The sequence below is a fragment of the Notamacropus eugenii genome, chromosome 2 (genome assembly GCF_028372415.1).
Source record: "Notamacropus eugenii isolate mMacEug1 chromosome 2, mMacEug1.pri_v2, whole genome shotgun sequence".
Classification (NCBI taxonomy): Eukaryota; Metazoa; Chordata; class Mammalia; order Diprotodontia; family Macropodidae; genus Notamacropus; species Notamacropus eugenii.
Genome location: NC_092873.1, coordinates 306,971,921 through 306,996,908, shown reverse-complemented (window position 1 = coordinate 306,996,908; position 24,988 = coordinate 306,971,921). Strand labels below are relative to the sequence as shown.

Here is a 24,988-nt window from a genome sequence, read left to right as displayed (position 1 = left end):
AATTTGGGTTTCCTTTTACATAATGTCTATTCAAGTCAAATATTCCAATCGTCTAGGTTCTTGGGAATATGGATTTCCACACTAGCTATTATTCAGTAATCCTCCATGAAAGGCAATGTGGCATAATGAATAAAGCCCTGGACTTGGACTTGGGAATACCCGATTTCAAATCCCAACTCTGACACTTGCTAGCATTTTGAACAAGGGGCAAATTGCATAACCACTCTGAATCTCAGTTTTCTCATCTATAAGATGGAGATGCTAATGACACCTGTAATACTTGCCTGGAAGGGTTGTGATAAGGCTTCAGTGAGATAATATAAAAGACTTTGCACATTTTCAAGCAACCTATAAATGCTGATTGTTATTCTAAGTACTTGGCCTAGAACAGAGAGTAGGGAAAAGAACACAAAATGAGCCCCCATCATGGTGTGGGACTCTATATTCATAGGAAAACCACACATGAGTTATTGATATTTGGGGCTACTGTGAGGACCATATATGATAACAGACTAGAAAATTATTTGAAAAGTACAAAGTACAAGTTCAAGATCCTGCTATTTCTGTTGCTGTTATCACCTCACTTGGGTTCTGACTACATTCTAAAACGTGGCTAAGACTATCAAAATATTCTTTAGGTTTCTACTGAACTCATTTTACAGATGGAGAAATTGAGTGACTTGTCATATACCAGTTATGTGAGCACAAAACAAATCACTTCTTTCTAAACCTCAGTTTCCTCATCTACATGATAAGGATAAGCTGATAACACATGTTTCCTATCTCACAGGATTGTTGGGAGGGAGGAAAACTCTTAAATGTTACAGAAAGTGCTTACTGTTATTAATCTACCTTTCTCATAAACTAATTTCATTAGGGATCAAGTGAGTTATCCTGTAAAGCTTCTCCTGTTCCTGGCATTTCTGTTAGTGTGTGTGTACTCATGTGAAAAAAAAAAAAAAGAGTCCCATCCAACGTGGTTATAGAAAGGGGCTAACTAATTTATTTTAAAAATCTGAACATCTAAGGTACAAACAATTAGAGATATCAGAGTCTAAGTATTCAAATTCCCTGAAAATGTTTCGTTTAAAGACTGTGACTCAAAACGGTACTTAAAAGCAATTCATCCCAAAGTTTTGACTTAAAGAAATTTGGTACCAGAGCCTCATAAGGCAGATAGTCCAACTCAGCCAAGAATTCTTTCTGTAACATGCTAAAATAAACAAAACAAGAGAAAGTGGTCTTTGGTTTTAGAGTATTGCTTCATATCTGAGGGTCAAATGAAAACAAATGGTCTCTGAAACAATGGGACTCCTTGAAAAAGGAAAGAAAAAAGAAATAACATTGGCTGATAGAATCATAGGTTTCCATCTGAAAGGTATCGCAGGGACCATGTAATCGAATCCCTTCATTTTATGGATGAGAAAACTGAGACCTAGGGAGGTAATATTATTTGCCCAAGGTCACACAGATAGATCAGAGCTGGAGTGGAAAATTAGGAGAAGGGAGTGTAGATGTTTATTTGTCTGTCTGTCATCTGGGTGGAGGCTACAGACCCTATCAAATCTACTCCTTTCTCTTTTCAGAATTCAACCAGACAGTCCAAAGTTCTGGAAATATGACAGACAAAAGCAGTCAGGATCAGCTGCTGTTTCTCTTTCCAGAGTTCAGCCAGCAGAGCCAGGGGGCTGGGCAGCCGGACGATGCCTGCTCTGAGCCTGCCAACAAAAAGATGCGTCGGAACCGCTTCAAATGGGGGCCCGCATCCCAGCAAATCTTGTACCAGGCCTACGACCGGCAAAAGAACCCCAGCAAGGAGGAGAGGGAAGCCCTAGTGGAAGAGTGCAACAGGTAATGAATGACATTAATAGCTCAGCTAATAAACATTTATTAAGCTATGTGCCAGGTGCTGTATTTAATACTGGCCACATCCACACTGTGTGGGCAAATAATACTGGGGAGAAAGGACTGTGCTAGCCACACCCCCTCTAGATCGCTTAGGCACTGTTCCCATGGGAACCAGCTTAGGTCATTTAAGATGCATCAAGAGACAAATACGAGTCAAATGGAAGTTATTGATGGTTAGATGAAATGTTTTCGGTGAGGCCAGAGACATGAGTTTGGTCCCATAGAGGTTAATTAGGCTTAGAAATAAAGCTGTCTTTTGGTCGTAGGCTTTAACCTTGGCCAGACAGCTTTCCCATTTCTGGTTTCAATGTGGTTATTGTGATAGACAGAATGGAGCAGTGGATAGAATACTAGATTTGAAATCACGAAGACCTAAGTGAAAATTCCACCTGAGACATTTACTACCTGTGTGATGCTGGACAAGGCTGTTTGGTCTTAGTTCCTCCCACTTCTGAATCTCTGATATGATGAGGTAGGCAGAAGATATCAGATCTACTATACTCCACCTCAGTTAAGGATCTACTGTGTAGCACTGGGGTGGGGGAATGAGGCAGCTATGTGGTACAGTGGATAGAATGCCAGATCTGGAGTTAGGAAGGCCTGAGTTCCAATTTTTCTTCTTGCTAACTGTGTGGCCCCAGGCAAATCACTTCACCCTGCTTGCCTCAGTTTCCTCATCTGTCAAATGAGCTGGAGAAGGAAATGGCAAACCACTCTAGTATCTTTGCCAAGAAAAACCCCAAATGAGATCATAAAGAGTTGGACATGACTGAAACAACATATAGCACTGGACTAGGTAGTGGGGGATATAAAGACAAAATAATCTCTGCCCTCAAGCAGCTTATATTCTATGGGCAACAGTGCATACTATGCTCTCCATGACATTATAATATTATTTTGATGATTAAAATTTTTTTATAAGTTATAAGATTAAATTATGTTATCATAATATCATATATAATATTAATACAGCCAACACTGATATCATTATATTTTATTAACATATTAATATATAATATAGTAACAGCATTACTGCATTCTAATTAATATTATGTGTGCTATATAATATATTTAAATATAATATTAAATTACAAATAAATGATACTTATATGTCTATGGCTTGAAAGGTCCATTTTAATTGAGACAATGGTTAGAAGTCCTGGGACCATGGTGTGTGTGTGTTTCAGCTCTGCCTTTTTTATCCAGATTCGTAAGTCAACAAGTATTTGTTCAACAAACAAAAAGTTCAACAAACTTTTTATTAAGTGCTCACAGTATGTGTCAGAAGGTGGACCTGGTATAGGTCCATAAATGTAGGAATGATTCTTAGAAGAAAACTACTCCAAACTTCTCATTTTACAGATGAGAAAACTAAGGCCCAGAAGGGCTTGCCTGAGGTCACACAGGTAAGAAAGGCTGGGTCCTTTGATGTCAAATCCAGCGCTGCTGTCCAATACATAGACTTACAGGATCATAGATTTTGATCTGCAATAGAATTTAGAGGTGACCTAGTTTAATCCTCTCATTTTACAGATGAGGAAACTGAGGCCTATTGAGATTAAGTGACTAGTCCAAAGTCATACAGAGAGTGTCAGAGATGGGATCTGAACATTTTTGCTTCCCGGTGAATGCCATTCATTTTTTATTGCTTTCTCCAGTGTAAAACCCAATAACAATTTGTGTGACTTCCAAAACTCAATTTGAGTAGCATGGGGCTATTTGGCTGGATTGGATGTGGGCATTGATAGATATGGTGAGATGTGACTAGGGAGGGAAATATGGGCAGGAAAATCCTTCTCTAAATGCCACATGTGCCCCAACCTGCTCTAGCCAGTGCTCAGATAATGAGCACAGGGAAGCCAAGAGCTCCCAACTTCCTTAAGAGTGGCCTTTCTATCCCTTTTATGACTTCCTGACAGACCAAGACAGCCAGGAGTATTAGGTCTACCACCTATGAGCCACTAAGCTACATCCTCCCTCCTTCAAAGAGTCTTCCAGATTCCACTTCGTAGGAGATAGGGGATGCATAAGAATTCCTACTTCTCTCATACTTCTTTGTTTATTAACTGAAAATTCCCCAAAGAATAGCATGCTCTATAGGGGCTTTAATGGTGGTCTCAGAGACAGTGTGTTACAATGGAAAGAACATTGTATTTGGAGTCTAAAGAACTGAACTCCCATTGCTGTCCCATTGCTTACTCCCTGTGTGACCTGGGGACAAATGCTTCGCCTCCCCAGGTCTCAGTTTCCCTATTTGTAAAATGAGATCGTTGGTGGATAGCTTGCTGGTTAGGGTTCTGGACTTGAAATCAGAAAGAATTGAGTTTGAATCCTCTCTTAGGCATGTGTATGACCTTGTGATGGTATAATGAGTTTGGAGTCAGAGGACAGGGTACTCATCCTGGCTCCACCACTTCCTGTCTGTGTGATGTTGGATAAGTCACTTCTCTGGGACTCAGTTTTCCTTCTCTGTGAAAAGAAGGAGTTGAATTAGAAGGCCCCTGTGACCCCTTCCACTTGTAAATCTGTGAGTCTATGATTAGAGAAAGGCTAAGGTCCTCTGTGAACATGAAGAAGATGGCATTTTGGGGAAAGAAAAATAACAAAATTAAAAGTTCCCAGGAGATCAAAGCTGGGTCTGCTCCATTTACCTTTCATCAGGAACCATCCAAATGGTCCATGTAAATGACTTTCTTTGGCTTGGTCATAGGATCACAGATATGAAAGTGGAAGCAACTCCAGAGATTATTGAGTTTTATTCAACTCTTTCATTTTACAGAAGAGGAAATGGAGGCTCAAAAAGGTGACTTGTTCTAGGTTATAAGGTACTAAGTGGCAGAGCCAGGATTTGAACTCAGGTCCTTGGACTACTAATCCCACATTCTCACTACTGCACCATGCTGCCTTCTAGCCATTGCTATATTTGCAGCCTATAGAGCAGAGATTCTGCAGGTCTGTGAATCTGGGATCTCTTTCTTTCGTTCATTCTTTTTCTTTCTTTCTTTCTTTCTTTCTTTCTTTCTTTCTTTCTTTCTTTCTTTCTTTCTTTCTTTCTTTCTTTCTTTCTTTCTTTCTTTCTTTCTCTTTCTTTCTTTCTTTCTCTTTCTTTCTTTCTTTCTCTCTCTCTTTCTTTCTTTCTTTCTTTTTCTTTCTTTCTTTCTCTCTCTCTTTCCTTCCTTCCTTCCTTCCTTCCTTCCTTCCTTCCTTCCTTCCTTCCTTCCTTCCTTCCTCCCTCCCTCCCTCCCTCCCTCCCTCCCTTCCTTCCTTCCTTCCTTCCTTCCTTCCTTCCTTCCTTCCTTCCTTCCTTCCTTCCCTTCTTTCTTTTTTCCAGATTTTCATCATTGTTTTTAAATAGAATTGGATTCTTCTGTAATCCGTTATTTTATTTTATGCATGTGAAAATATTATTCTGACCTCACCACGTTGCTAAAGAAGTCCACAATGAGAAGAAAGTAAGGGGAAAAAAAGAAGTGTGTGTGTGTGAGAGAGAGACAGAAAGACAGAGAGAGATCTGGTTTGGGACAGGATACTAAGAGGCCAGAAAATACTTTTCCAAATGCCACATGAAGGGGAGGGAGGGAGGGAGGGAGGGAGGGAGGAAGGGAGAGAGAGAGAGAGAGAGAGAGAGAGAGAGAGAGAGAGAGAGAGAGAGAAAAGAAAGGAAGTCAGCAGTTCTTTGGGGACCCTTTTGTCTTGGGGAATTTGGGTAGGGGGAAGAGGGGCTAGAAGACCCTCTGACTTAGTGTCCAGATTCTTCTTAATTTGCCTTCATCTGATGACCCAGGATTCACTTATAGAGATCAGTTTTCCCCTCATCCCAAACACTCTAACTTTAGCCTCATGGGTATTCCTAACAAGGACTGTTGCTTGATATCATATCCCCCCAAATCCTGTCTCCCACCACGGGGCAGCTAGGTGGTCCAGTGGATAGAGCACCAGTGCAGGAGTCAGGAGGACCTGAGTTCAAATCTCACCTCAGACATTTGACACTCACTAGCTGTGTGACCTTGGGCAAGTCACTTAACCCTAACTGCCTCAACCTGGGTCATTTCCCGTCATCCTGATGAATATCTGGTCTCTGGATTCAGATGGCTCTGGAGGAGAAGTGAGGCTGGTGACCTACATAGCCCTCCCTCGCTGAAAACACAGTCAAGTGCAAGTCATGTCATTATTTCTCTGATGGCATGGTCTTCTTTGGCAATGAAGGACAAACACACACACAAAATCTCCCACCATACTATCTCACTATATCTCTCTTTTGTTTGCTTATAGGGCAGAATGTCTTCAACGAGGAGTCTCTCCATCTAAAGCTCATGGCCTGGGCTCCAACCTAGTTACTGAAGTCCGTGTCTACAATTGGTTTGCCAACCGCAGGAAGGAAGAGGCCTTTCGCCAAAAGCTGGCCATGGATGCCTACAGCACAAACCAGCCTCATGGTCTGAACCCAATGCTGTCCCATGGTTCCCCCCACCACACGCAACCTAGTGCTTCTCCTCCAAGTAAGCTATCAGGTAAGGAGACTGACTGGGTACCTCTCCACATAAAGGTCACTGAAATGGGCGGGGTCTGGTCCTCTCAGTACGCATCTCTTGGTCCTTCCTGTTAGTAAAAGGATGCTTTGGGCCATTCTTTGGAAGGTATTGGCAACACCTCTGAGCTAGGATGTTTTGGTTTTTTTTTCTAAGCAGGATTGTAGGACTAGAGGAGGTGACTGCACAGTGAGATTCAAGGCTTGAGATTTCTGCCCATTTGTCAGGACTGACCTGCCCTGGAGGGTCCCCTTTCTCTGTGTCCTTATGTCCGGATATCTACTGATTCAGGAGCCCATCAAACTATCAATATTTATTAAATGCCTACTATGTGCCAGGCTAAGATCTGGGGAAGCATCAGATGAGAGATAGTGGAAGGGCATGTTTTCTGGCTTCAGGGACCTGGCATCTGAGCAGTGGGGAGGGCCAACAAGGTAGAAGCCACAGAATCAGAGCCTAGGGAGAAGAGAGAGATGTCTCCCCAAGAGGCTGGTAGATGGCACAGTGGCTAGGGTACTGGCCTCAAAGTTAGGAAGACCTCAGTTCTGCCCCAAACACTTAGTAGTTGTGTGACCCTGGACAAGTCATTTACCATCTCTTAGCCTCAATTTCATCCTCTGTAAAGTCAGGATAATAATAACGGCCCCTACATCCCAAAGTTGTTGTAAAGGTCGAATTAATATGGTACATGAAGTACTTTGTAAACCTTAAAGGACTATGTAAATGCTAGCTATCCTTATTACTACGTAGCGGGACATTAGCAATCCATTTCTTTACTTCCTTAGTGACCCAACAGCCCTGGAAAGTTATTTCTTTTCTGGTCTTGGTCTAATTCTACTTCTTTGGATCAAAGATATCATAATAGAATGTATCTCAGAGGCCATTTTATCCAATTCCCCTCATTTTACAGATGAGGAAACTGAGGCATGAGGAAATTTCAGGTTAGGTTGTCTAAAATCACACTAGTATGTGATCTTCTGGGGGCATTGTGGCCACATCCCTCATTCATGCCAGGTACAATGCTACTAGATTTGTTCTAATTGTTTTTTCTTTGAAAAGTGCAAGATAGATAACATAGACCATGAAAGGATTATGAATAGGGTCTGGACCTGAAGTCTGGAAGTCTTGGGTTTGAATCCTGCTACTCACACCTACTGGCTGGGATTATCACTTAACCACTCTGTTTTAGTCTTCTCACCTATAAATTGGGGATAATCGTACATTTCTGTATCAAACTCACAAAGTATTATGAGAGTCAGATGAGGTGATGTGTGTGTAAGCCTTAATGAAGTTCACAAATGTTAAGATGTATGTCATGCAGTTAGGAGTTTAGAAGCATTTTTGTGAAGATGGCTTTTGGATACTCATAGCATGTCTTGGGGATGGGAAGTCATTGTTCCCATTGGTGTCCCCTGTGTTCTAAAATCTAGAACTCTCCAGCCAGCATCCTGACTGAGCAGATGCCAGGCCTTCTTTTTTTACTAGATCAGCCAAAATGGAATCTTTTCACCTTGATCTTTTGCTGGATCACCTTAATGCAGCTTAGTATGGTGGCTTCGAAGTCATAGCACCCATATCTGAATCCTTATTACCAGCATGATCTTGGATAACCTCACCTGAAATCTCTCTGTGCCTCAGTTTCTTTCTTTGTAAAATGAGGGGGAAAGATAAGATGGCTTCTGAGATGCCTTCCAATACTAGGTCTTCGATCTAAAGAACTAGAATTGGACTGAAATCAGACAGGGACTTACTTTCCAGGGTCAACCCAAGTGTCAAGATGACTCCATGGGCACCAATTATCAGTGGCATTGGCATGACCTTACCAAAGCAGGTTGGGCTAATGACCAGGAGTCCAGAATACCAGGAAAAAAGTATTCAGCTGCTGTGGCCATGGCTGCTTTCTCCCAAGCCAAGAAAGAACTATTTCCTTCTATGAGGCAATAAACATCAGTCAAAAACTCACTCAATCAACATGTACTTGTTAAGTGCCCACTTTATGCCAGGCACTGTGCTGGGTAGTGAGGACAAAAAAAACAAACAAAAGTGAGATTGTTTTTGCTCTTATAGATAATACAATCTAAACATATACCTTTAGACTTCCCACCCTTTGCACTTAAGCCTGGAAAGGTAGGAGTTAGGGAATGAATGTGGTCAAGGAGAGTGTCAATTGGTCAGTAAGCAAACTTTATCAGGTGCTTTGTATGTACATGTTCTGAGGATACAAAGCAAGGCAAAAACTGTCCCCTCCCCTCAAGGAGCTTAAAATCTAATGGAAGAAACAGCATGTAAATAACTAGCTCCATATCCCATAGATGGAAGGAAGGCTCTAGCAGCTGCGAAGACGGGGAATGGTCTGCAGAAGATGGGATTTGGGCTGAGTCCTTAAAGAGAGATAGGGAAACCAAGAGGCTGAGGTGAGGCGGTGGTAGTGGTTCAGATCCCATATCTGACACATGACCCTGGGTAAGTCATTTAACTTTGCTAAGCCAGGGAACCTCAGAGGCAGAGATGAGGGGACTCAGATCTCACCTCTGATACTGTCTGCATGACCCTGAGTAAGTCATTCAACTTTGCTGAGCAATGAGGAAAACAATATCGCTGGTACCCAAGTTGTGTTGTGAGGCTGGAAGGAGAATGTGTGCCCAGTGCTTGGGAAACTCCAAAGGGCTCTGTCAACATCACTTCTGATTATTATTCTTGCTGCTGGGTAGGCAGAGGTGGTGGCTTGCTGAGAGCCTGGGAGCCCCTAGGAGCAGGCTGGGGTGAGTTTCAGGGTAACTCAGCTCCTCTGGGGAAAGACAAAGCATTTCAGAGGAAAGCAGCAAGCTGCAAGTGACTGGTGCTGAGCTGAGTTTGGAGAAAACAGTTTGTAGTAAGCAAAAGAAGCAGGGAAGGAGGGGTGGTGGGGGAGTGGTGAGGCCAAGGGGCATTCCTGGGAATACAATGTGCATTGTGCCATTACCTGTGATCTCCACACCAAAGTCAGCGAGCCTGAGCTGCAAACAAAAGCCCAGCAGCTTTCTGACAAGCTGAGGTCGTGGGGAGGTCACCGTGGTGTCACTAGCTTAGACTGCTGTCTTCCCTACTGGGGGCAACCCTCTGTGCCCCCCATTAGAGGGGTTGATGGTAGAGTCTGGCAAGTCAGGCAGGCGGGACAGGGACTGAGAAGCAGCAGTGCTGGGCTGGCGCAATCGATAGGAGTATAAGAATAGTTGTGCCCAGCTAAAACTTAGAACGCCTAAGCCCTTTCCAGGGCTGGGAGTCTGGGTTTGTGGAACTCCAGAATGATAGGGCTCTAAAGATCCAAATCAATTGGTTCCAGAATCAGAGAATCCCACCTCTGACATTACCTATATAACCTTGGACAAATCTTGGGCCTCAGTTTCTCCATCTATAAAATGGGAGTTGGATTAAATGGTCCCTGAGGTCCAGCTCTAAATCTATAATCCTATTACTGGAGTGCAAATTCTGCCTGACTCTCGTTATCTGCATGACCCTGGACAAGTGTCTTACCTTCCCTGGGCCTCAGTTTCCTTATTTGTAAAATGAGGCAGGGACGGGGAGGAAAGAATTTAACAAAGTATGATCCCTTCTAGTTAAAGAGCTAAGATCCTATCATACTAATGCATGAAACATTTATTGAATGCCTTGTGCATACAAGCTTACAATGCTAGAATCTGGGGAGGACAGAGACAAATAAAATAATCTCTGCCTGCCCTAAGGGATTTTACATTCTACTAGAGAGGGAAAAACACACATGTATATGGACAAATAAATATAAAATATTCAGAGGTAATCTGAGAATGGAAAAAGAAGAATTCCACTAATTCAAGGGAGGTATAAGCTGACTTTAAAGACTCTGTAGGTCAGCTTCCTCATAGGAGAAAATGAGGCATGATGAGGTAAGGGGATTTGCCCTGTACTGCATAGCTATGGGGGTAAAGTCAAGCCCCTTGATTTCCACTTTCAGTTTCTTTCCAATATGCTAATAATAACAGTAGCATTGCTGGCATTTATTATGCACCAGACACAAGGCTCCACATTTTACTATTATCATCTCCTTTGATCTTTAGCTAACTTAACTAGAGAGATAGGATTGAGAGTGAGAATGGATGTGCCCAAGCCAGCCTTGAGTTCTGTTCCTGAATCATTGGGACCTCCAATGACCTTCCCAGAAGACAAATAGTGGGGCCACACTGGTAGCTGTTAGAGGACAATCTGTTACAGATCCTGGAATCAACCTTCGTGTCTTCTCTTGGCCCCTTCCCAAAGACCAGTGTTAACTTAGCTCCTTTTGTGGGGTATCCACTGTAGGCCCACATACGATCTCCTTGTTGTTCATGGTAAAATTATTCTTGGGAAGAAAGAGGCCTTTCTGAAGTGGCTCAATGTAGGCCAAACTTATCTGATCCTATAATCAGAGGGAAAAAAGCATTAATAATTGTAGAGGCTCAGCATAGACCAAGAGCATCAAAGACTCATCTTCTTGAGTTCAAATTCAGTTGTGGACACTTACTAGCTGTGTGATCCTGGGCAAGTCACTTAACCCTATTTGCTTCAGTTTCCTCATCTGTCAAATGAGCTGGAAGAAGAAATGGCCAACTACTCCAGTATCTTTGCCAAGAAAACGCCAAATGGAGTCATGAAAATGACTAACAAGGAAGAAAGCATAGACAAACTCAATTCAATTTGATTAGACAAGAATTTGTTGAGTACCTAATATACTAGCTGATGGGAATAGAAAGACAGTTCTTGCCCACATGGAGCTTATCTTCTATTGAGTGAAACAACCTTGTACAGGATAAGGAAATACAAAGCAAATGCAAAGGGATAGCTGGGAAGAAATGAGGAAAGGTCTCCCATAGGAAGGAGGTTGCCTGAGTTGAGCCTTGAAGGGAGTGAGGGGTTTGAGGAGGCAAAGAAAACATAATAGCCGGGCTCAATGTTCCTTTTCAGCTTACCCATCTGAGTTATGGAGATGTGATTATCCAATCAGAGGCCATGTAGTTCAGTCTTTTCACTGAGGGAGACTGAGGCCTAAAGAGATTAAATGTGCTTGAATCCAGATCCTCTGAATCCTGAGAATTAAATAGGTCCAAATCTGGGCCTTGGGCTTGGAAACACAGCATATTAGTGTCAATTTCCAGAATTGGCCACCATGCTGTTACTGCTCAGTCATTTTTTTTTTCAGTTGTGACTGACCCTTCACGACCCCATTTGGGTTTTTTCTTGGCAGAGATACTTGAGTGGTTTGCCATTTCCTCCTCCAGCTCATTTTACAGATGAGGTAACGGAGGCAAACCAAGTTAAGTGACTTGCCCAGGGTCTCACAGTTGGTATATGTCTAAGGCAGATTTGAACTTAGCTCTTTCTGACTCCAGACTTGGTACTTTATCCATGGTGCACTTTAGCTGCCCATGAGTGCCAGGAAATTGGAAAGGTTTTTCTAGTGTGTGTATTTGCTCCTTCTTGTTTCTCTGGGACTCCCCTGGATTGTCAATCAACAAATCTCCTATTTTTTTTAACATCATCTACATTTCCCAATATATCCTTCTTTCTCTCTTCGATCCTATATGAGAGAATATAAAAAAAAAAAATAGAAAAAAATTAGTTCAGCAAAACAAGCAGGTTAAGAAAGTCCGACAGGATCTATAGTGCTCCACGCCCATGGTCCCCCATCTCTACAAGGAAGAGAGGGAGGGGCCTTCTCTTATCTATTCTTTGTGGCCAAGCTTAGTCAGGATAATTTCAGTTTTAATTGTTTTGTTGCTGTTTCTTCCTTGGTCTTGCCAATTGCTTAAACTGAGCTTGGCAGCCTTCTGGCTCTCTCTTTCCTTTCTCCCTCCCTCCTCCTCAAAGAGACCCGGCATGCCCCAATATGGTATCTTGAGGACGTCTCTATGAATGGGAGTGATGGGAATTTAGGATTTAGATCTGGGAGGGACCTTAGCAGTCATCTAATACAACGCTCTCATTTTACAGATTAGAAAACTGAGGTCCCAAGAGGTGAGTTATACTTTGATTCTATAAACAATAACTAAATACCTACTAGACGTCACGGTATGAGATACTGGGGACGCAGAGGGAAAATTGAAACTAACCCTTGACCTCAAAGTGCTTGTCTTCTTCTGGAATGAAGGGAAGAAATTCAACCAGTCACACAAGGATTATCCATCTAGACTTGGAAGGGACCTCAGTAGCCACCTAGTCCAGCCCTCTCACTTTAAAGTGAGGAAATTGAGGTGGAGAGAAAAGTGACTTAGCCGAAGGTCATTCAAGCTTCAGAGATGGAATTTGAGCCTGTTCTCTTTCTCCTAAACGAGGTCTCTTTCTACTGTGGTTTGCTAGATGGTGAGAGACAGGAGAGAAAGGGAAATGGGACCTAAAGAGTACATTCAAGTGTTGGTTTTTATCTTCAAGTCTGAAGTGATGTGCTCATTTTGTTCCATAGTGGCTAGAACTATGAAAGAGAGCCATCGATAATACTTGGAACCTAAATGAAAAATTAGTAGGACATGCCGGACAAGACACTGAAAAATGAATTGTCATTATGGTCCTGCTGATTGCTTTTTTAAAATAAATTTTTGATTTTTTTTTTATATCACCGGCATATCCCTTCTCTTCTCTGTCCCTTGTAACAAAGAATAAAAAACTAGGAAAAATAATAGTTCAGCAATAGTGACACATTGAGAAGGTCTGACATGATCCGTAGTGTTCTGCACCCATAGTCCCTCTCCTCTGCCAGGAAGGGTAACTGAGAACTGCTATCCTGTTGTGTTGCCTTATTAATCCCTATCTGTAGCTGAAACCTGGTAGGCAGTGATATAAAATCTTGTGGGCATAGACAGGGAGGAGACATGGCTACAGGGAGGAGCCCCTTTTGGGAGGGTCTCTTGTGTTCTACATTCTGGTAGAAAGAGAAATGGATTGAGACTCAAGGTGGAGGAAAGTTCTAAGACATCTTGCGTGTGTAATCATGGACATAACATGCTCCTTGAAATTTCCTGGAAGGCTGAATTTCCTTTCCATCTCCAAGCACAGTTCCTTTCTGGCCAACCCAGTTGAGAGAGCTGACCCATTTTGAGCTGTTCATGTATCCACCATCCATGCACCTTTTGCAAGCCCTTGATGACCACCGAGTGACCCTAGCCCTGGAATGTCCTCTACAATAGGGCCAGTGGGGGGGAGGGGAGGAGGAGGCGAGCTTGGCTTCTGTCATGTGTTGATTCCTTACAAGGTGCCCTACAAACACATTGTCAGCAAAATCAGCTGTTTTCAGTGTTCTCCCCAGGCTCGACAATAATACACCAGCATGCGGCCCAGGGTTGTCATGGCGTTTTTTCCCTTATGCATGCTTAATTGACAATTAAGTTGAGGCTTTGAACGAGCCTGGTTTCCTTTGATGTGCCTTCATCTTTTCCAGCAAGTGTTGCAGGGGCAATCCTTTGTTTTCCTCTATTAGGGGCCCGCAGTTACTGTAGCAGTGTTGAGGGATTCATTTATCTTCAGCCTGGATGGCCTTTGTCTCCCCCATTCCAGCTCCAGCCAGCAGGAGCTGTCCCTGGTTGTAGTCCCCAGTGACAGGCCATTCTGAAAGTCCTTTTGAATCCAATTGGAGTGATGGCCTCTGCCTTGATTCCAGAGCTGAATCTAGAGAAAGGCTCGGGAGAGGTCAGAGGGGAAGGTGGAAGGAATTGATGGGACTGGTTGGAGGCTGGTGCTTGTATTGATTGTTCTGACAGAGCACAAGGAGGAGGAAGTTGGCGTGGGATGAGAGTCCAGCTAGCCTTGGCACGAGCCAAGATTTCTGCTTTCATGAGATTTCTCAGTGGACTTGTTCGTCATATTCTTTATCTTTGAGGGTAAGGAGCTCACCTAGGTGCCCTAGTGAAAAGAACAGTCACAAGACTGAAAAAAGATGGAGGCATGGGAAACATTCTGGATGGAACCAAGAGAGACCTGGGTTCAAATCCTACCTCTCGTAGCTGCTAGTTGTATATCCTGGGACAATTCTTCCCCGTGTCTCATTTTCCTTATCTGTAAAACAGGGATAATGATACTTGCAGTACTTACAGGGTTGTGGTAAGTATCACTTGTAAAGCATTTTTTGTCTTAAAATAATCTTGAAAAGTCGACCATTTTTCATCTTTTACTCTCCCTAATCGCTTTCATTCTTCCTTGTAGAGCAGCGTTTCAAATTCAAATAGAAATGAGCCCACCTCTATCTAAGGATCCTTGTGGGCCGGATGTTGACTTAGTTTTAAAATGTAATGTTTTCTGTGTGGACTGTATTTTTATTTATTTTGTTAAATATTTCCCAATTACATTTTAATTTGGTTTTGGGACTAGTGGGCTGAGTGTTTGACACCTCAGCTGTAGAATGTTTTTCTCCTATTTTATTCTCCCTATTTTAAAAAGAAGCACCATAGATTTAGAGCCAAAAACAGTCTTAGAGGCTATTGAATCCAATCTCTTCATTTTACAGATTAGGAAATGGAGGCACCGAGAACTGATGTGACGTGCTCAGGATCTGAGTTAGGGTCTGGAGTTTTAAGGAAACTTCACTATATAGAAGGAAACTGGTTTGTCTATAATCACATGTGCAAGAGATTCTAGGACTTTCTGCCATCTTGGGGCTCAATCCATTTTTCTTTCTACCAGAATGTAGAACACAAGAGACCCCACAAAAGAGAGAATTCTTCTGCCACCCTCCGCTCCCCGTGGCCACTTCCGCTCTCTGTGTATGCCCATTAGATTTTATATCACTGCCCATCAGGCCTTAGCTGACGAACAAAGTTTAATAAGGCAATGTGATAGTACGGTGGTTCTCAAATTTTTGTCCCCAGGACCCTTTTACCCTCTTAAAAAACATAGTACACTCCCTTCCCCCCAAAACTTTTGTTTATGTGGGTTATATCTAATGATATTTACTGTATAAGAAATTAAAATGGCTTAGTATTACTATAAATATAGTTTTGACCTTGTAGATCCCCTGAAAGGGACCCTCAGGAGTCTATAGACTTCACTGTGAGAACTGCTGGTACAGTAGATAGGACACTTGACTTTGATTCAAAGGACCTGGGGTATGAATTCCTTTTCTTCCACTTGTTAGCTGTATGACCCTGGGCAAGTCACCTTACTTCCTCAGTTTCCTCATCTGTAAAATGGAACAGCTGAACTAGAAACCCTCAGAAGTCCTTTCTAGCTCTCAATCTGTGATCCTAGGTGTCTGTGCACTTCCCCCAGAATCCCACTTATTAGCAGTCAGATTCTATCTTGCAGGAAAATGACATCGTTGCCTTAACCCAGAGAATCTCTGTCCTTTCTTAGAGCTGACATTCATACACCAAGCAGGAGGGATAGATGCTATGACTGAATAATCATGCAGCTGTCTTCTGTGAAGTCTGCAGTCACCAAAATCACATTTCCTTTCCTCAGTTCCTTCCAGATCCCATATTCCTACAGCTCTTTTTGAAGAGACTTGGGCAGGAGGATGGCTATCGCTTTAGCGGGGTGGGTTGAGTAGTGAGTCTGGCCTGTCTGAACAGTTTACTGCTTTCTCCCCAATTCTTGCTTCTAAGACAGACTTGTCCCTTGAGCTGGGGAGGGGGGGGGGAGAGGGACAAATGAAAGTTTCCTTTCACCACCCCAATCCCTAGCCTTGCTGGGATTTGAACTGCCCTTGCAGTGTGAATGCCTGCGGGTACTAAATGCCTTAACAACTTCATGCGGCCCCCAGATAGTACCCAAGGACCCTTTGCTCCCCCCTGGGAGCTCCTCCTTCCCTTCAGCATGAGACAATGGGGAGCTGTTTAGGAGGGCAGTCATAAAAATATTCATCTTAGCAGCAAAGTGTTCCCCCCACCCCAAGTAAATAATAGCAGTTACCCCAAAGGACTGATTATTTCAGTTCAGAAAAGAAAAGTAAACCTGAGCTCTGCTTTTCAGCTTCAGTTGGAGGTGAATACTTTGTTTAGATAGAGTGAGGTTACTGTAAAGGCATTGTCTCAGCTCTCCTCTGCCTTAGGACTTTGTCTGGCAATCCCATTATCTGTTGGATTTGAAGGACATGTTATCTTAAAGCACCAGCCCATAGACATCATTTGATTGAGGAAGACAATCAGGATATTAATAAGATTAACCAAGCTAACCCTCAGAGCTGTCTGCTGTACCCCCACCTTCTGATAGCCAACCAGCCAGATTCTGGTGTCTGCATACAAAGAAACCCAGCCCACCAGACCAGGAGGGCTTCATTTGCTCACAAAGAGGACGAGGGAGAAAGATATGGGAGCTTATTGTAACAAGCCACCATAGGGAACATACCTATCTCCTTGAAGGATCCGTTAAAGATTTGAGGACTGTGAGTACAAATGTCACCAGTGCAGGACAGGAAAGAGGGCCTCCTGGGAGTCCAGAGAACACACATGGGCAATTCCTAGGAGAAGGACTCTTTCCATCTCCTTGACTAAGGTTCCTGGTTGGATAACCCAAGCCATGAAGTGAAACCTAGATGGATGTGTGGTGGGAGGACATTTGAGTCCCATCCCTTGGCGGGGGGGGGGGGGGGGGGGGGCGGTGTTCCTGGTTGAAACAATTCAAATTGTACATGAAAATAATTGATAAGAACAATGACAATAATAATAAACACTTTTATGGTGCTTTAGGTTTGCCAAAGTATACATGTTATCTCATGAGGTCCTAAAGTTCAAAACAAGAGAAGCATATGGACAAATACATTCCACGTAGACATAGGATCACTGTCTTAGAGCTCCAACGGACTTATGAGTCCAGTTAAACCCTTTCATTTTACAGGTGAGGAAACTGAGGCCCAGAGGTGAAATCACTTTGCCCAGTGTCATGGAAGGAGTGAATGACAGGGCTGAGATTCCAACCAAGGCTAGGAGCTGAAGCAAGGTTCTCTAACTTTGTTGTTGTGGTTCGATCATGCCTGACTCTTTGTGACCCCATTTGGGGTTTTCTTGGCAGAGATACTGGAGTGGTCTGCCATTTCCTTCTCCAGCTCATTTTACGGATGAGAAAATGGAGGCAAACAAAGTTAAGTGACTTGCCTAGGGTCACACAGCTAGTAAGTGTCTGAGGATGGATTTTAACTCAGGTTCTCCTGACTCCAGGACTGGTGCTCTATCCACTGGGTCACCTAGCTGCTGGATTCTCTAACTTAAACTCCAGAATCTATTTCATTATAGTAAAGGGCACCTAGGTGCTAAAGTGGATAAAGCACCTGGTCTATAATCAGGAAAACTCATCTTCCTGCATTCAAATCTGGCCTCAGACTATCTGTATGACCTTGGATAAGTCACTTAACCCTTTTACCTCAGTTTCTTCATCTGTCAAATGACCTGGAGAATGAAAAGGCAAACCACTCCAGTATCTTTGCCAAGAAAATCCTAAATGGGGTCATGAAGAATCAGATATGACTGAACTACCAAAATGGAGGTAGGATAGAGAATCAAAAGTCTTGGGTTTGAATCTTCACTCTACTTCTTACTACTTAGATGTGCATGGGTAGGTCACTTCACCTCTGGGGGCCTTATTTTCCTTTATCTGAAAATAACAAAACAGAACAAGAGAGCATTAAAGGTTGCTTCCAGTCCTAAATCCTATGAACAACTGGACCATGTGCATAGAGTTGTTTAATAGAATCATGGTAGTCCCTTTTTCCTTTTCCTCAGTTGTTCTTTGCCTAGGCAGCTGAGAGCCCAGAGTTGGGAAGATGAGTTCACATTCAGCCTTAGACATCTTCTGGACAGATGTAGGACCCTGAGCAAGTCATGCAACCTCTGTTTTGTCTCAGTTTCTTCAAGTATAAAGAGGGAATCAGAATAGTACCTGCTTCCCAGAGTTGTGAGGATCAAATGGCACTTAACGTAGGGCCTGCTACATTGTTGGTGCTTAACAAATTCAGGTTTTCTTCCTTCCTTTGCTCAAGCATCCTTACTATCATCATCTCTCATTTGTTCTGCTCTTTTTAAAACTTTTACCTTTTTATTTTTCTGTACTTGACAAACAGCAACAAACATGAAGTTCCATAGACAAAGACCAGTCAGAGAGGACTGTATGTATATAAAATGTGAATCTCATTAGGTACAGCTTAGTTTTTTTAAGTATATACTCTACTCAGCATATTTTTTTCAAAGCTATCCTGTTTGTCTTTGATGCCCTCTGAACCTCCTGCCCTCTAATCACTTTTGTGTAGTTTCTTTAAATCTTTTATAGCTGTTAGTCTTTCTGTCTTTCTTTTTTGGGGTATTCCTATCATTTCCTTCTTTACCCCTTCCCACCCCCCAAGGAAAGAACCTACATGCTCCCTTGTAACAAGTTAGCATAGTCAAACAAAATTAATTGACATATCTTCCAGGGCTAAAAAAGCAAGTCTCATTTTGTATCTCTTGTTTATCACTTCTCATGAGGTGAGACTTTGGAGAACACTGTATCATTGATCTTTTGGAGTCATGGATGGTCAGTCAGAGGTCTTAAATCTTTCTAAGTTGTTTTTCTTGACAAGGGCGTATAAATTGTTCTATTTCTGCTCACCGATAATGTCTTCTCAAGTTTCTTTGAATTCATCATCTCTTAAGACTCACTTATATTCCATTAAAGTCATATACATTAATTTGTTCAGTGGGTCTTCAGTTAATGGGCACCTCATTCATTTCCAGTTCTTTGCCACAACAAAAAAAGAGCTCCTATGAATATTTTTGTACATATGGATCCTTTCTCACTTTCTTTAATCTCTTTGGGATGTGTACATAGTTAGGAGTATTGCTGAGTCAGAGTATATGTATATTTTAGTGACTTTGGGGAGTATAGTTTTAAATTGCTTTCTGGAAGAAAAATTTTGCATCTAGAATCCCCATCTACTGTATAATCATAGTTTTTATTGATTTTGTTATTAATATGACTTATTATATTTATAGTTTTGCTAATATTGAACCTGTATTACATTTCTGATATAATTCCAACCTAATTATAGTATCTAATATTTTTAATATGCTACTGTAGCATCTTTGTCAATATATCATTAAATATTTTGCACTGATATTCATTAAGTAAGGATATTGGCTTGTAGTTTTTTCCTCTGTTTTATCCTTCCCTGGTTTATCAGAATTATATATAGAATTAACTTAGTAATATTTCTTCTTTTCCTGTTTTTGCAAATAGTTTATGCAACATTAGAATTTATTTTTCTTTGAATGTTTCAAACTCACAGGTAAATTCATCTAGTTTTGGAGTGAGAGTGGGGGTCTTTGAGACATAATTTATGGCTTTTTCAATTTTTTTTCTAACACTGAGTTTAAATTCTCAGTTTTTTGTTCTGTTTAACCAGGTATTATATGTTTTTGTAAATATTTGTCCATTTGATATATTATGAATTTTGTTGGCATATAACTTAGCAATATATTATCTAAAATTTCCTTAATTTCATGTTTATTTGTGAATTCTCCTTTGTCATTTTTCATGTCAGTAATTTAGTTTCTATCCCTCTTTTTAAAAATTATAGCAACTAGCAGGTTATTTTATTAGTCTTTTTAAGGCTCATATTTTATTTTTCTGTTCTATTATTTTTCAATTCAATTGAGGTTTGTTGCTTTCAACTGTTAATATTTTCTTTGGTTTTTCAGGATTTCTATGCCTCTGTTTCATTGCATTTTAAATTTTGTTATATTTCTAGTTAATTTAATTTCACATCTAGTTCATTGCCCTGTTCTCTCACTCTTCTGTTGATAAAAGCATTTAACAATACAAATTTTCCTCTAAAGTAGGGATTATTATCCTTTGACAGTTTAGCGAAGCCAGTCCTTCTCAGAATGATGTCTTTAAATGCATAAAATGAAAAATAAGGAAATTAATGACATTGCGATAAAGATGTAATTTTTTCCTGTCCAAGTTTATAGAGTTCCTAAAAGATTAAAAACCCTTACTCCAAGGACTGCCTTGACTACAGCTCAAAAGTTCTGGTATGTTGTTCCATCATTTTAAAATGAAATTATCTTTCATTTCTATTATTTATTCTTTGGTTCACACTCTTTAGGATTAAATTATTCTCCATTTTAAGTTTTAGCCTTTACTTTTAAAGTTTTTTATTGATAATAATTTTTATTGTCTTGTGGTCAGTGAAGAATACATTTAATATTTCTACTCTTCTGCATTCTCTTATGAAGTTTTTATTGCTTTATAACTTGATAAATTTTTGTAAAGGTACCATATAAAACTAAGAAATATGTATATTCCTTTTTCCTATTCAGTAATTATCAGAGATCTATTCATACAAAACTTTTCTAAAATTCTGTTCATGTTCTTCTTTAATGTCTTTATTTTTATCATTTTATTAGATTTGCCTAGGTCTGAGGGGGATAGATTGAGATCCCCAACCACTATAGTTTTGATATCTATTGTCCCTAAAATGTAACTGTTTCATATTAAGGATCAACATTTATATAAAATACTGCTATTATTTCATTGTCTATGATGACTAGTTATGATATAGTTTCCTTGTTTATTTCTTTAACCTTGTCTAGTTTTACTATTTTTCTACTGCATTGCCCATATTCTCATCCTTTTGCTCAAGATTCTGATTATTGCTTCTTACACTTTCTTTCCTTTTACTCTTGCCTTTATTTTGTACCCTCCTAAGCTTGTGTTTTGCACCCTCCTTTACTCTCCCTCTTAAGCCCCTGTTTCTCTTTTGAGTTTAATGCATTACTCTGCCACACTCCTTGCGTGAGTGTGTGCGTGTGTGTATGTGTGTGTGTCCAACTCTTCTTTATTTGGTTCAAATAAGATTGAGTTTCATGAGATACCCATTCCCCTAATCCTTTCCTCCTTTTTTATATGCTGCTCTTTTCACATATATTAGTTATGAGACAAAGTAAGTTGTATCACTTTTTTTCCTCTATTTTTCTTGATTATGTTCCTTTCCCCCTTCCCTTTTCTTTCTTGTCTTAGACAAATCCATCCCTCGATCCTCTATCAGTGTCAGTTAATTCCCTGTGTAATCCTTGAAGGCACTAGGAGTTTGAAGGAACATATTTCTTCTCCCCCAATAGAATGAAAGGGCAGCTAGGTGGCAAGATGAATTAGAGTGCTATGCATTTTCATGAGTTTAAATCTGGCCTCAGACATCTGCATGACCAAGTCACTTAACTTTATCTGCCTCAGTTTCTTCTCCTGTAAAACAAGCTGGAGAAAGAAATGACAAACAGCTCCCATTTCTTTAGTGGAATCACAAAGAGTTGGACAAGACTGAACAACAATAATAGAATGTAAGGGCTTCATCATTATTTAGACCCCCTCCAATTGTTCGAAAATATCTACTTTTTTTGGTTTCTCTTTATTTGAAGTTTCTCTTCAGCTCTAGTATTTTCATCAGGAACACTTAGAAGTCCCTTATTTCCTTTAAGTTCATTCCATTCCTCCTCCTTCTTTCTTTCCTTCCTTTCCTCCCCCTCCCCCATTATACTCAATATATTCCAAGATTTTTTTCTCTCCATTGTATTGCAGAGTTAGCCTCTTCTTCTGAGTTTCCCTCTTGGGAATCTCCTGACCTGAATTTCTTCAAGTGCTTAGTGTCTTATGGTGTTTCCCCCTATGTCCAACTTCAGTGTCTGATTTATGTTTTTGTGCCAGGGCCAGACTCCGTTTGTCTTTTCACTCTTACATGGAGTGATCAGACTGTTTCTTCCTGACTTGCATTTCCTGGACTTCCAGTCACTGGTTTTTACCTCTCCCTATGACAGGCTTTGATGTCCCCTTTTGGAACTCTGTGGTCAGCTGTGTCTAGTCAGGTGCTGGTCTAGACTTTTAGCATGCTCACCTGAACCCACCCTGACCTTCCTGGTGGGATGCCTTGGTGGGATGCCAACCACTCTTGTCTTTTTGGTATTACCCTGGGTGGGATGAAGAAACTTATGGATCTTTCTCTTTGGATCTTTTCACCATTATTCAATCTGGTTATTTTAAAAAAATATTATTTGTAATCACTGATAGAGTAAAAGTGGGAAATCTGGGCTCTTCTGTGACCTTTTGTGTCTCTATCTTAACCAGAAACCTATGAGTATTTTTGACTGAAAGGTAGCAAGGTGTAGTTAAAAAAAAAAACCCCAACAAAAAACACCTGAGATTCAGACTTCATCCCACTACATACTAGCTGTGTCCTTTTTGGGGACTGAAGGAGTATTTGGAGGGAGAGAGGGAAGGAATTATTCATCTCTTTTGAGCCTCAGTTTTCTTATCTGTATTAAGCGGATGAGAGGTAGTATGGAATAACAGATAGAAAGCTGACTTCCTGCCTCTGACAGTACGCCTTTGTTATTCCATTTCACCTTTCAGTTCCCCCAAGCAACTCTTTAGGATTTAAATTGCGTTGCAGGTGCAAATCACTCACTCACCAAGAGCACTCTAAACCAATCCTTGGTCTGTTTTTTAAGTAATTAGGGAGTTACAGGTTATAATGGATAGTGCACTGGACCTCGATTCAAGATAGACCTAAGTTCATATCCTACCTCAGACACTAGCTATGGGATCTTGGGTAAGTCGCTTAATATTTGCTTGCCTCAGTTTCTTCAATTGTAAGATGAGGATAGTAATAACACTTGCATCCCCACAGTGTCGTGTGGATCAAATACTCCAGCTACCTATCTCCTAGGGTTACTTGGAGGATTCGGTGAGATAACTTATATGAAAATTTTGTTAACCATAAAATGTTACATAAACATAAATGGAATATCCCCCTCCTTCTGTGCTTCTCATTTTTAGCATGTTAGGAACATTTCAAAATATGCCTAGCATTCTGCTAGGCAATATTGACAAAAGGCTCCCAAATACAGTTCACTCTACTTGCTGCCAAGGTCTGGTCTATCAGGAAATACACACTGGGTGGGGTGGGGTGGGGTAGAGAGGTTCCCCACATCCCTAAGAATGATGGGAGGTCAGGTTCACAAGCTAGGAGCCAGCACTGACCCTGAACTTCCCTGTCCTCAACAAGGCATTTTTTGTCTTTTCATTAAAAGGAGCTGTAAACATCCTCTTTTTGCAAAGCATGTTGGTAATCAGTCCTCCAGTCTGCCAGTCTGGAGGGGCACTCTGCTCGGGAGCCCGGCTTTTCTCCTCCTCTATGCTTATCCCCCAATGTGTTTTTTTTTTTAATGGGGAGAGCTGAGAAGAAGAGGGAGGGGACAAAGAAGAGTCAGACTGAGGATAGGGAAGAGGAAGAATAAAGAATGAGCTCTGGGAAATCAATCCATCGGGAGTGGCTGAAGGATTTCCTCGCTCAGCTCAGTGCCTGGCACATCATTGGCACTGAATAAATGCTTGTAGAATTCAATTATCGAATTGATAGATGAACCCTTCAGAGCAGACTTCAACCCCCGCAACTCATATCCCCTGATGTCTTTCTTAGCTGGATATCCTACTTCTGGTGTATGGCCCTATGATCTGACATGACAAAATTTCCTCAGAAGCAATCTTTTTATTAGGCCAGTCCTTGGGGGGTCAGGAGTTGACAAGGAAAGGACTCAATCATTTTAATGTTTTCTAGTTCCTACGGAGTAAACCTTAGCTCCGACTTTCTCAGGGCACCCACCTCATCAACTCCCCCAGAGTTAGAGAATAACACAGAACAGATGATCTTTGGCTTTTAATTACTTTCCGAGGGAAAGTCAGCAACCTTCTTTTGGGTCACAGAGCCATGCCAGATTTATGATTCTTTGGGACAGTTTTAGATTGGCTTCTGAGCACATCACTCCCCAGACAGAGGAGCCTTTGGAAGCTTCTGTGAAGTCGGGAGGAGGAGGTAGTCTAGGACCCAAGAGCTAATGTGATGGAGTGGAAGGAATTTGGTGTGGATTCAGAAGAGTGTGAAATCCTAGCTTTGCTTACTTCCTGGATGACCGTGGGCAGGTCACTGGTGTATATCCACCTCATAGAACCTGTCTGGGCTTTGCTTTTCTCATCTTTAAAAGAAGGGGGTTAGACCTCAGTTTCCTCGTATGTACAACGAAAGGCGTTGACTAGATGACCTCTGAGGTGCCTTTCAGTGTTCAATCTATGATCCTTGTGCTTCCTGAGAACAATACCACTTTCTTTTTTTTTTTCCTTTATGAGTAACAAATTAGTTTATTATTACTCTAAGGCCACATAGTTTCCTTTAGAGTAATGTATCTACGTGGATTTCATTTATTTACATAACCTAAATAATGACTTTAAAAATCAAATATAACCTAGTTCATAAGCCTCTTTTCTAATCAACCAATTAGCAAGCATTATTCAGTACCTACTATGTGTTTGGTGTTAAGGATACACCTTCCGCTTTAAAGTGAAACTCTCCCTTTCTTCTTCTTTTGAAGTAGAAAACACACATTCATAAGCTTACAGGAAAATACATGTATACAGAATTTGAGCCGAAGCAGATCTGACTTGCGTTGAAATCCCGCTTATGATGCTTACTACCTACCTGTATGATCATGCCCAGGGGGAAGGGGAGAAGCATTTAGTATGCACTTATGTGTACAAATATTATTTCATCCCAGGTC

General features: G+C 41.2%; 1 protein-coding gene across 8 annotated transcripts in view; it reads left to right on the top strand.

Annotated features, from left to right (window-relative positions):
- The window catches only part of HNF1B (HNF1 homeobox B), an 83,125-nt gene that overhangs the window by 10,190 nt on the left and 47,947 nt on the right, over positions 1–24,988 (top strand). For 5 of the 8 annotated variants that reach the window (XM_072644883.1, XM_072644882.1, XM_072644888.1 and 2 more), the window contains 2 exons: positions 1,587–1,851; positions 6,181–6,419. In XM_072644883.1, the coding sequence (XP_072500984.1) occupies positions 1,587–1,851; positions 6,181–6,419 (504 nt within the window). The remainder of the gene's footprint in view (positions 1–1,586; positions 1,852–6,180; positions 6,420–24,988) is intronic. The other 3 variants (XM_072644886.1, XM_072644885.1, XM_072644884.1) reach the window with 1 other exon arrangement.